At 51.2% G+C, this 12944-nt stretch overlaps 1 protein-coding gene across 1 annotated transcript in view; it reads left to right on the top strand.

Annotated features, from left to right (window-relative positions):
• Window positions 1-12944, top strand: part of LOC120229599 (guanylate cyclase D-like) — a 36660-nt gene that overhangs the window by 12658 nt on the left and 11058 nt on the right. The window contains exons 8-13 of the mRNA XM_039228707.1: window positions 1554-1730; window positions 1950-2106; window positions 2399-2548; window positions 6160-6308; window positions 9297-9460; window positions 9888-10080. Coding sequence (XP_039084638.1) covers window positions 1554-1730; window positions 1950-2106; window positions 2399-2548; window positions 6160-6308; window positions 9297-9460; window positions 9888-10080 — 990 coding nt within the window. The remainder of the gene's footprint in view (window positions 1-1553; window positions 1731-1949; window positions 2107-2398; window positions 2549-6159; window positions 6309-9296; window positions 9461-9887; window positions 10081-12944) is intronic.

Genomic DNA, 12944 nt, shown 5'->3' with positions numbered 1-12944 from the left:
GGCCCCCCGTGAATAGATGTTTCTTAAAAGAAAAGGTCCTATATGTGGTCAAATAAGTTTGGAAATTGTTTGGGTTAGCTATAGGGCTTCTCAGAACCTTTAATATGTTCTGGTTATCTATGACTATGTAACAACTTCCCCCGAAATGTAGTGGCTTAAGGTAACAATCATTTTTATAATATCTTAGAATTGTGGGGGTAGAAAATTTGGGCAGGGCTCAGCTGAGCAATTCTTTGGTTCTACTTGGGATTGGTTGGGGGTCACTCAATGGTACTCAGCTTATAAATGGGCCATCAGAGGTTGGCAAACTATGGCTTCCAGTCTAAACCAGGTCCACTGCCTGTTTTTATAGAAAAAAGCTTTACTGGGACTCATGCTCATTCGTTTACATTTTGTCTATATTGAATTTCGTCCTCTGATGGCAGAGGTAAGTATTGTGACAGAGACTGTATGACCTGCAAAGCCTAAAATATTTACTATTTGGGCTTTTATAGAAAAGTTTGCTGAACCCTCAGAAGGCCTAAGATGGCTTTTTTTACATGCACAGTTACTTACATGGTTGGTAGGGCATTTGGAAAGACGGGCTTTGCTAGAGCTGTCTTTCCGCTCTGTGTAGACTCAGGGCCTCTCCCCATGGTCTCTCCAGTGTGGTGACTCTGGGTAGAAAGACTTCTTGCAGCCATTCAGGGCTCCAACAGAAAAGGCTCCAAGAGACAGGAAATAGATGCTGCCAATGTCCCAAGACCCAGACCCAAGATGCATGAGACCACGTCCACTATGTTCTTTTGGCCACAGTCATCACAGAACTCACTCATGTTCAAGGGCAAAGGGCAGAAGTACCACTTCTTGATGTCAGGAATGTCAAAGGATTGAGGCCATTCTCAATTCACCACATATACTAATACAATGGTGAATCTCCAAGGGAGAGAGTATTCAGATCTCTCCCACTTAGTTGACCCTTGAACTGTTTTTGTGAGCCACACCAAACAAGGGCTCCATCTTTCCTGCTTGGACAAATGCTAGCATTGCTGGTTGGGTTCTAGCTCTCCGACCTGCAGGGCAGCCATGACAGAGGCTATTTTGGCTCTGGTCCTTTCTGCTCTTCTTCCTCTCCTCATCAGTCCCTGAGTCTTAGGGGAGACAATTTAGTTTTCAGGTCCATGGTGCCACTTAGGTTGGGAAACTGGCCTAGATTCCTATACTGTGGTATTTGCCATAGCTTATTCACTTATTCACCCATGACGCTTCCACTCACTTGTTCATCCACTTATCCATGCATCCATCCATCCATCCATCCATCCATATATCCATCCACATATCCATCTATCCATCTATCCATCCATCAATCCATCTACCCATCCATTCATCCATCTATCATCCATTCATCCATCCATCCATCCATCCATCCGTCCGTCCATCCACCCAACATTTCTGTGTCTCTCTGTGCTCTTCCCTGTGCTGGGTGCTAAATACTGGAGGCTCAGATGTGGACTGTACCTGATCCAGCCTTTGACGAGCCCCTGAAGCTACTAAGATGCCCATTGCCCCAACAGATGCGGGAGATGCGGCATGAGAATGTTGCTGCCTGCCTGGGTTTCTTTGTGGCCCCTGGGGTCAGTGCTCTAGTACTGGAGCACTGTTCCCGGGGCAGCCTGGAGGACCTGCTGCGGAATGAAGCTCTGCGGCTGGATTGGACTTTCAAGGCCTCTCTGCTGCTGGATCTGATCCGTGTGAGAACCCTTCCTGGGCCTGGAGCTATGGGGGCCCTGGGGAGGGCAGGGTGACAAGAGATGCTCAGATTTCCAAGATCTGGTCTCTTTCCACTTTGTCTAAGAAAAATCTGGACAGTATGGGAGAAGGTGAGAGGAGGCAGGAAAGGTCTGTGGGATTCTGCGGGGTTCTGAGAAGACTAGGGATCCCTTTTATTCATCACATAATGTCCTCTCCAGGGCATGCGGTATCTGCACCATCGACATTTCCCTCATGGACGCCTCAAGTCCCGAAACTGTGTGGTGGATGGACGCTTTGTTCTCAAGGTCACTGACCATGGTTATGCAGAGCTCCTGGAATCTCAGCGGGCTCCCCGCCCCCGGCCGGCTCCAGAAGGTCAGCTCAGGGATAAGCAGGGGCTGCCAGTGATTTCTGAGGCCTCTGTTTAAATCGGATGCTTGTGAGGCAGGGGGACAGGGGAGATGTCCAATCCTTCAGCACTTCCCGTGGTGTGACCTTGAGCTACCTCAGACCCCTTACCTATGAATGGGGGAGAAGAGAAGCACCTACATCCTCCTGGGGCTGTAGGTAGAGGGTGGTGACATCACATATGTGAAGTGCCTGCCCATCTCGGCCCAGTTTGGTGGTCAGTGGGTGAAAATGGCGTGGCCTTGCCTTGTGACCGCAGAGCTGCTGTGGACGGCTCCAGAGCTGCTGCGGAGGCCCGGGGCGCCCGGACGGGGCACCCTCAAAGCAGATGTCTTCAGCATCGGCATCGTCCTGCAAGAGGTGCTGACTCGGGGCCCACCCTACTGCTCCTCAGGGCTCTCTGCAGAAGGTACAGAGCCCTTGTCCTCCTTCCTTGGCCATTCCCTGGGTGGATTCCCCATATAGTTGGGGAGCTCTGTGGGCATCGGAAACCCAGGCTAGGAAATAACCACACAGACACAGTTGCCCGGTTTGACCATGAGAATTGAGTTTCTTTGGCTTAATCCAGGCAGCCTTCAGCAGCTCTGCCAAAATGGCAGCTGACCAGCTCCGGGGCTAAAGACATTGATCTCTGGGTGAAAACCTCAACCCCGTCTGCCTCTTCCAAGGTCACTGCCATGTCTGTGGATGCTCACGCCCTACCCACTCCTCTTGCTTAGCATAGACTTTGTGTCCATATAGACTCCAATTTCCCCCAGCCGTATCACTTAACTACTACATGACCTTATACACAAATCTCTCACCCTCTCTGAGCCTTAGTTTTCTCATCTTTAGAATGGGGATGAATAAAAATGGGCCAGACATATGGCCCCTGTCTAATGTGGCCATGTCTGTCTAATATTTAGGGACTTGCTTCTCTGCCCAGGTGGGATTCCTTCAAGAGTGTCCCTGTCCCTGTACTTTAGGTGTGCGGGATGGTCACTCACACCTTCCTCGTCATCACCTGGTCTGAGATGTTTTCTTTTCTGACCCCGGTGCCGGGGCCCAACTTCAGAAACATTTCCTCCCCTTCTGTGTCAGGGTTTCCCGGACCCTGAGCTGTTCTTCTAGCTGTCCTTCTGCTGTCTGTGTCCAGTCCCAGGGACCTGTCCCCACAGACACCCCGGCATCTCAGCCCACAGTGCAGATGGAGACGAGCCCCCCCACCCCCAAAGGAAAATCATTAACGCGCAGGAGGCCTAGCTTCCTTCGTTTCTCCACCAAAGAACTGCTCAGTGAGTAATGAGCATTCCAAGCCCCAAATTTATGAGGTGGAGAAGTGGGAGGGAGGGGTACCTTTGTCAGGCCATTTGTTCAACATCCTCAGTGGCCCGGCCCCCCACATCTGCCCACTGGGAGAGGGAAGACCAGCCAGATGGGGGCCTGGGGTCCGTGAGGCTTTAGGTGCAGGGATCAGGCCTGGAACCTGACGGCCGCCATTGGATTGGGCTGTCAGTCCAGGGCCTGTCACGTCTGGGGCGTGCTGTCCCTGGTCTCAGGGAATAAAACGCTAAGAGCACAGGTACTGGGGGACGCCAACCTAAGCCCAGCTCCACGCCAATTCACTTCATAACTTTGAGTAAATCCCTTTTGGGCTCTGAGCCTCAGTTTCCTTATCTGTAAAATGGGGACCATGTTGCCTAGAGTGGTTGTGAGGAGTCAGTGAAATTCTTTAGACAAAGTGCCTGACCCATGGTGGGCGCTATTTGCCTGGGCGGTTTCAGGGATGTGCTAATGGGAGAGCCCACATTCTCTCCTGACTTCCCAATTTGGAAGCAAACCTTCCTTGATCTTAGAAGTCACATCTTTTCGAGATCCTGTTGGGGGGGTGGGGGCGGCAATTGCAGCTTCCAGAGCTCTGTCATATGCTTTATTCCACTGGACAGCCCCGCAAGGTGGTAAGTGCACTCGTTAAAGATAGTTGAGTGAGGCTCAGGGAGGGGAAAGGACTTCTCAGTGGGAAGCATGGATCTGTGATCTGGGCAAGCTCAGTGTTCTTGCCCTAAAATCCGGAGTCGTCCATGAAGTATTTTCCCACAAAGCAGGGAGTGTAGTTGCCTCCCTCAGCCACGGACATGGCTGGTCCATTGCGGTGATGCATCGGATGTGGACAGCGGGCTGGGCAGGATGAGGGACCATGAGACCTGGTCTGGCCTGGCACGGGACAGCAGTCTTCAGCACGTTCACATACGAGGACTCCGTTTTAATGTCAAAAACGTTTGGAGCCTCACATGCAATTTGATTTTTAATATCCGCTGACGGAGACAATACCCAAAGACAGAATCTGCTCTGAAAGCAGCAACACTTTGAAATGGATTTGTATTTTATTCATCAAAACCCCATCTGAATACTTTTGAAAAAGTTGTACGTGTGTGTGTGTGATGTATTATTGATTCCATCTGCACACACTCCTTTGTAAGCACACACAGCTTTCCAGGCCCTTTCCTCAGAGGTCTTCAAGGGCTGATGCCTGCAGGCTGGAAGCCCCTGGGCAAGGAAAATCATGGAGGCCTGGAGGAGATCGGGCTCAGTTCTGCAGTTTGCTTTTTACCAGCCCTGTAGCTGTGGGTGACCTCTTTCACTCCCAGGAGCCTCAGTTTCCCTATCTGTAAAATGAGATGGGGATTCATGCACTCTCCCCCAACTAGGGAGTCCACAAAGAATTGGAGGGGACTGAAATCTAGAAGGAAGCTTCTCCCCACTGGCGCCAAGGGGTCTCCCATCTTCTCGGCCAAGAGAGAAGGATCCCAGCCCTCCTCATGGGCTCCTCCTCAGCCCTAGGAGGTCTGTTCTTTTATTTTATTTATATTAATTTATTTTTGAGAGAGAGAGAGAGAGAGAAAGACAGAGAGAGAGAGAGAACACAAGTGGGGAAGGAGCAGAGAGAGAGAGGGAGACACAGTAACTGAAGCAGGCTCCAGGTTCTGAGCCATCAGCACAGAGCCCGATGCAGGGCTTGAACTCACAAACTGTGAGATCATGACCTGAGCCAAAGTCGAACACTTAACCCACTGAGCCACCCAGGCACCCCAGGAGGTCTGTTCTATTTTATGACTTGTTACATGTGAGGAAACTGAGGCTCAGAGAGGTACTATAACTTAGAATGTAAGTGGGTGATGTAGAAGTCCCCTCCTGATCCGCTGAAAGTCTGGGCTTGGTACTCAGCCCCGCTTCCTTCCAGTGCCCTTGTGAATCTCTCAGCAACCTCAGGGCCCCCAACAGCTTCCTGAGGTGGAGTTTTTCCCGGCCAGTTGTCAGATGGGGAAACTGAGGCACAGAGTGATGGCAAGTGGCAGAGCCAGAACTAGAATGCTGATCTTTCAGACTTCGACTTAGTCTGATGGTCTTTATCACAGGGAGTGGGGACAGGAAGATCATGGCAGGGGCTGTCTTGGGAAAATAATGATAATGATGATGATGATAATGAAAGCAGACAATCTTGTTTCACACATGGGGTTGTCGATGCCATGGGGAGTTGGCATCAAAAAGTCTCCAGGTGACAGGACTGGTGGCAAGAGCCACAACATCAAGGCTTCAAGCACATCGGTGGGCATCGCTGGCAAGCAGCAGCAGTTGGGTGTGTGGCTTGGGGGAGCTTGCTAGGGGCCAGGTGCCTAACATCTATTATCTCTTCCCTCTGCACCCCTGTCAAGAAGGCAGCGTATTAAGCTCATTTCACAGATGGGGAGACTGAGGCTCAGAAAGGTCACTGTCTTTTCCACCACCTCCTAGAGAGGTGGGGGCAGATCCAGAATTAAAAACCCACTCTTCAGCTCCTAGCATGAGACGCCCTCCCAGGCCATACCCTGGGCGATCCTGGGTCCACTGGCCAGCATGCCCAGGGGCGCTGAAGAGTACCCTCGGGGCCTGATCCCTGCACCCTCTAGACCTACCCCGCCCTCCTTCTTAGGATCCCAGGCCGACCCCTTCCCATGAGCCCTTCTGGGCACCTCAAGTCTATCGTCCACATGTTTATTGCAGAAATCATCAGGAAGGTGGCATCGCCCCCTCCCCTGTGCCGGCCCCTGGTGTCTCCTGACCACGGGCCCCCCGAGTGTATCCAGCTGATGGAACAGTGCTGGGAGGAGGCTCCAGAGGACAGGCCCAGTCTAGACCAGATCTACACCCAGGTCAGTGCACCCCAGGCCAGTGCTCCCAAGAACTAGCTGATTAGCTCACCTCACTTGGCCCAGTGGGAGCCAGACACTACCTGTGGGGCCTAGAAACCTTATATAGCAAGGCAGCAACAGGCCAGCACCATCACTCCCGGGGCGGTGGGGGAGGGGGGAGGCTGAGGTTCCCCCTCTGAGGAAAACGTTCTCAGATCCCTGGGTTCTGAGGATGTGTGTAGAGGCCCTTCCTGAGTGCTGGGGCCCATGCTGTGCTGTGCTTACTTCAGTTAATCTTTATGACAGCCCTCCAAAAAAGCGCTATTATTATCTTGGCTTTATAGAAGAGAAACTGAGGCACAGATTGGTGAGGGACTCAGCCAGGGTAACTGAGGGGGTAAAAGGTGGGGCTGGAATCCAAACTCAGATTTGCCTGTCTGCAGAGCCAGTGCTGGAAATCTCTGCCCCTACTGCCTCCTGGCTCCAGAGCAAAGAGGTCATTTGTGGCTGTGGAGGCAATCAGTGCGGGTTCCCCTGGTCCATGAGTGGAATTAGTGAGGGGCACAGCTGCAGCCCCCCCTCCCCAGGCCTGCCTTGGGAACTATAACAGGAGGGGTGAGACAAGTCTGTACGAGTTCGCAGGGCGGTGGTGGAGAGTGTGGGCCTGACTGAGCTGGCTAATGGCTCCCACAGGACCAGCCCGTCAAGCCTGAGGTGACATCTTTGTGCCTCCCTTTCTGCCCTCCACTCCCCAGCCACGGGAGAACATTGCCAATGAGAGGCTCAGTGAGCAAGAGGGGTGTCCAGACAGGTGATGAGGGAGCGGGAGCCAGGAAGACAGGAGAAACGCACAGGTGTCCCCTGAGAATCCTTCCCATGTCCCCTGACTTCCCACATCCTTCCCCCACCTCAGCCCTGGCATCAGGAGTGCTGTCGCCATTCCACAGATGAGAAACCTGGATCTCAGAGTAAACGAGTGCTTGGTGGCCACGGTGGGGGCAGGTTGCAGCCAGGACCAGCAGTTATTAAGACACGAGCCTGGAATCCATCCCAGGATCAGAGATTGCCATGGCCAGCGATGGGTGGCTGTGGGGAAAAATCCTACCCAAGGCTCCGGGGTGGAGCAGGCAGAGACGGCATGTGATACATTCGGCACGAAGGCAGGAACAGCATCACACCACAGGGACGCTAATGGCCAGAATGTCTGCGTTCACATCTACACTGCAGTTTACCTCCTTGACCTTGGGCACGTTGTGCTCTTTTGAGCTTCAGCCTCCTCAAAAGTTGCCTGGCAGGACTAACTCTGGCCTGACTTGCCATACTTGAGTGACCATCAGGTGAGGTAACCAAGTTAAAAAGAAAAGATGGTAGTTCTCCGAGAAAGAGAGCCATTAGAGAACGAACACTGACCTGGAGATCAAAAGGCTTGGGTTTATGTTCATTTAACATTGTTCTGGGAGCACCATCTAATGCAATTAGACAAGAAAATGAATACTGGAAAGGAGGAAGAAACTAATTGCTGTTTACAGATCCTATGATTCTGTTCCTGGGCAACCAGGGGAAACCATGGAAAACACATTCCAGTTTTTAGAGTAATTCAGTGAGATAGCCGATGATAAAATTAATACATGCAAGATCTCAGTGTGAAACTCAGTTCCACCATTATGAAGTCCTCGGCAAGTCATTTCACCTCTCAGATCCTTTGTTTTATCATTTGCTTAATGAGGGTCTTCCTTGCAGAGGTGAGCTTCCGGCCAGCATCATGTCCTTGGCGTCTCAAGGTCAGCAGCTGCCATGCCCACCTGCGCTGGCCTTTCAGCTTGCGTCTCTGCTTTTAATGGGCAATAGAAAATAGGTGCACGTGAGGGGCTGCAGCCACTCCCTACCTTACAGGTGTTCAGTTGAGCTAAGTGGAATCGATGGAAGTTGGATGCGCACACCTACGCACGTGCACACGCACACACACTACGCTGCTGGGTTTAGGCAGGAATGGACTCCTTCACTTTGACCATCATTAATTTTCTTCTCCCGCTGACTGCACTTTGGGAATGTGCAGACCAGACTAGGGAAGGTTCTAGTGAATCTCCTTAGGGAATGCACTGCCATATTTCCTTTAAATTTTTCATTGAAGATTCGATTTATGGCTGCATATGAATGTCCTCATGTGAAGACCTAAGGCAGGCGTTTCTGTCTCTGCTTAGCAACTAGCAGTAATTGTGTTTCTTTGGAGCAACCAATTTAATGCTCCACTGTCTCATGGACTCTGTGGATTATGTAATCTAGATTTCCCCCTTTGTTTTGTTGCCAGGAAGCTTATATTCAAAATTGTGGCCACATTCTAGCATGCATTTTGCTAGACCAAAATAGCATGCATTTTCTCTCCTTTGGTCCTAGTGTCCTTACCTATTTATTATTTTATTTTGTAAAATGTTTTTTTGAACAAGGAGAGAAATAGTGAGGTAGAAATGATTATATACATAAATAATCTACATATATCCTTTCTATCTGTCTATTCATCCACCCATCCATCCTTCTATCCATCATATCTATCTATCTATCTGTCTAACTCTCTATCATCCATCCATCCATCCATCTGCCCATCCATCTCCAACCATCTGTCTATCATCTATCGTCTGTGTATCAATCCATCCATCCATCCACCCACCTTTGAGAAGAACAAGGAATGTCTATTCCACAGTGTTTTTGGAGAACCAGAGCAGTAGGGTTAATATTTGTTAATGGTAATGCTATGCTGGCCACGGGCTCTTTTGTAAAGTCATCTCCCTGGCTGCCCACCTCGTATAGAACTAACTCACTTTTCCTCCCAGCTGTTTGTCCTTTCCATGGTCAGAGCCACCATCTCTTGTCTATTACATATCTGCTCCCCACCAGCGGAGCTCCTCCAGCCAAGGACTATGTCTGCTTCATTCTCATGGCCCAGGTTTCTAACCCGAGAGCAAGTGTGCTGACCTTCATGGATGAACTGGGATTTTTTTTTTTCATTTTCAGTTCAAAAACATCAATCAAGGCAAAAAGACCAGTGTTGCTGACTCTATGCTGTGGATGCTAGAGAAATATTCCCAGAACCTGGAGGACCTGATCCAGGAGCGGACTGAGGAACTGGAACTGGAGAGGCAGAAGACAGAGAGGCTGCTCTCTCAGATGCTCCCTCCGTGAGTGGCCCCTTAGGACTTGATTATGTCTCTAGCCTCAGTGGCTCTGAGCATGGGACCTGGGATTTAGTGGATGCTCAGTAAGTCTGGGTTCCAAGAATTCATTTAATTTAGTCATTGTTTATTTATCTAACATAGTTTCACAGAGCCCTTATATGTGTTAGACACTATGCTTGGCTTTTAAGTATTAATTCTGCTACCTCACTTCCTTGGGACCAAAGAGAGGGCACAGTGTCCCCCATCTGACTTCAGAGGAAGTAATGTTCAGAGAGGGATGGGTATGTGCTGGAGGACAGCCAGCATATAAGCAAGTGGCCCAGATCCCCTGATGCTTAACCCCAGAATTTCCCCCCCCCAATATTCCTCCCTCCAAACTATGGGAAGGGGGTCCTCCTACCTTGTGACTCTGGTCCTTCCCATCCTTCAGGTCTGTGGCTGGAGCTCTGAAAATGGGGGCAACAGTGGAGCCAGAGTACTTTGACCAGGTTACCATATACTTCAGCGACATTGTGGGCTTCACCATCATCTCAGCCCTGAGCGAGCCCATCGAGGTAGTAGGCTTGCTCAATGACCTCTACACACTGTTTGATGCTATTCTGGGCAGCCATGACGTGTATAAGGTGAGAACACCAGGAGGCTGGCATTCCAGCTCTCCTGCCTTTACTGCTGCGTTTGTGTCATACATTCACTTCTAGTCATTTACCTGTGTGGCTTTATCAGTTAGCTATTGCTGTGTAACAAACACCACCAAACCCCAGCAATGTAAAATGATAAGCATTTATTATTGCTCACAAACCTGTAAGTCTGCTGGAAAGTTCTCTGGGCTCAGCTGGACCACTCATGCATCTGTGGTCAGTTGTGGGTGAGATAGGAAGATCTGCTGATCTTGGCTGGACTGTCTTACATGTCTGGAGCCTTGACTGGGACAGCTCTGGCCCGTATGGTCCATCAACCCTCAGTAGGCTGGTTGGTATCATTCACATGGTATGGCAGCGTTCTGAGAAACAAGACAGAAGTCTCTTGAGATCTAAGCTGGGATCGGGCACATTGCTATTTCTGACATATTCTATTGGTCAAAACAAGTCTCAAGCCAACCCATGGGCGCCTGGCTGGCTTAATCAGTAGAGCATGCAACTCTTGTTCTTGGGCTCTTGAGTTTGAGCCCCATGTTGGCCATTAAAGTTTACTTGGAAAGGGGCTGACCCAGATTCAAGAGGTGGGGAAATTAACCCCACCTGTGCTGGGCCAGAGCCAACAGATGAATCATCTTCTGTGCCTGCCCTCAGGGAGCACTCACTGCTGTAGATAAAAGATGAAGACAGCCCGCAGTAAAAGTGATGGTCAGGGCAGGCAGAGGAGACTGAGAGGACCTTCAATCCAGCCAAGGATTGACATGTGAAGTAAAAAGCAAGAAAGGCTTCCTGGAGGAGGTGCTGTCTTCTAGTGCTGTCCAGTCTGTGTGTGGTTGCTCCAGACAAGCCACGGGGGAATAATGTGCCAAAGCCTGAGCCTTAAGGGGATGGGCCTGGTGAGTAGGGGGAGTACTGAGTGGGTTGTAGTGGCTGGACGTGAAGTGGGCTGGTGGTGGAGTGGGTGGCGGCTGAGGGGCACTGGAGGGGGAGCAGGGGCAGAGCTGTCAACACCTTCCACGATCCAGACCCTGTGCATTTCTCGACCTTGGGTTTCAGTCTCAGCTTAGCCACCAGCTTCTGTGTAGCTTTGGGCTAATGGCTTCCCCTCTCTGGACTTCTGTTTCCTCATCTATAAAACAGGAATGTTGGCCCCAGTCTCGGGGGGTTACAGATGGTTAGGGCGGATCCTAAGCCCCTTAAAGAAGTGCTGTGTGAACAGATTGTTCCTCTGCACCTGCTGTAGGGGACCCACCCCAATCCTGCCCCTTGTTCTGGTCCAGTTGCTGGAGGCCTTGGGTTGCTTCAGACACAGTGGAGGAGGTCGGGGGGGCTCCCCAGAAACCACCACACTCAGACTCCACTGGCTTTAGCCTCCTTTTGTGACTCGCCAGTCCCCTTCCAGCCACAGCCTTCCAGGGAGGCAGGGACAGGGGAGGGCCAGGCCCTTGGGCAGAAGCCAGGGTGGACAGGATGCCTGGGTGGAGAGAACTAACTCTTTGAGGTGCCAGGCAGTCTGCTGCTAGCATTATATACAGTATCTCAACAACAATAATTGCTAGTACTTATTGAGTGCTTACTGTATGCTGGACACTAGTCTAAGTGCTTTATGTATACTAATCCACTTAATCATCATTGTAATCTGTAAGTAATGGTACCCCCCCCTAATGTATAGATGAGGCAATAGGTGATTAAGGAACTTATCTAATTACCTATTTCCAGTGGGATGAGAAGCTGAGATTTGAACTTGGGCATTCTGGTCCCAAGACCTCCCTTCTAGGGGGCTCACCATCCTCAAGAGACAGACATCCTCAGGATAAACCAAAGGTTCATAGTGGTCCACAAGACCCTCCAGGAGCTGGCCCCACCTACCTCTTCACCTATATCTCTGGCCACTCCACCCCTGCAGACCCCTGTATTCCTCACACATGCTCTGCGGTCGGGGCTACTGGGCCTTTACACACGTAAAGGGGAGGGACACTTTTGGGACACTCCTCTTGGGACACTGCTCACCCTCCACTTCACCTGGCTCCCTCCTACTCGTCCTTCTGGCCTCATATTGGCCTCCTTCCCCTCCCAAACATGGTTAGGAGTTCCCCTGGACAGCACAGCCACACCGTATGGTCCTAACCCAAACCCCTCTGTCCCCAGTGCCTGGCAATGTCCAACACATGGCAGGTCCTCTGGAAATATATATTGACTGAGTGAAGAGCTCGCTGAGGCCCAGAAAGGAAATGAACTTGCCCAAGATCACCCAGCCGGTAGGTGGCAGAACCAGGACAGGAACCCACAGTGTCTCCCGCCACTGCCCGGCTCTGCCCGCTGCACCCCACTGCCGCACGCTGAGCCTCAGAGATCTGAGCCACTGCCATTCCAAGGACGCCGCTTCCCTCCTGCTCCCCATTCAGGAGCCTACACTCCTGCCTCAGCCCCTGGTTCTGAGGTCTTGTCTCTCATGCTGGCTGAGTTCCCTCTTGCTTCCAGAGCCGCCCTGGCCCTGTGGGCCCCAGGAAAAGATCCCTTGTCTCATCTTGCTGAGCCCCGCAGCTTTGATGTGCCCTGAGTCACCCCGGCCTTGTCTCTTCCTCTCCTGCTAATCTTTTCTCACACATGTGTCTCTCCCAGCTCTGAATCATCCTTTCTGATCTGCTCTGAACTCTGGCCAAGTGGCCTGCATCTTTCTGGCAGAATGAAATGAAATCGAACAAGGCCCGCACGCCCCCCCCCCTCCAGATGTGGGGAAACAGGCAGCCCGTCCCTGATGACGTGTGAGCACGTCTCTCATCACTCACGCCATCCGCCTCGGTTTCCCCCTCGTCCCCAGCAGGATCTGGTTACTGCCCTTTAATCCAGTC

Source organism: Hyaena hyaena, unplaced genomic scaffold, assembly GCF_003009895.1.
Source record: "Hyaena hyaena isolate Hyena2069 unplaced genomic scaffold, ASM300989v1 scaffold_34, whole genome shotgun sequence".
Lineage (NCBI taxonomy): Eukaryota > Metazoa > Chordata > Mammalia > Carnivora > Hyaenidae > Hyaena > Hyaena hyaena.
Note: the sequence above shows the minus strand (reverse complement) of the source record. Positions and strands in the feature narration are given on the sequence as shown.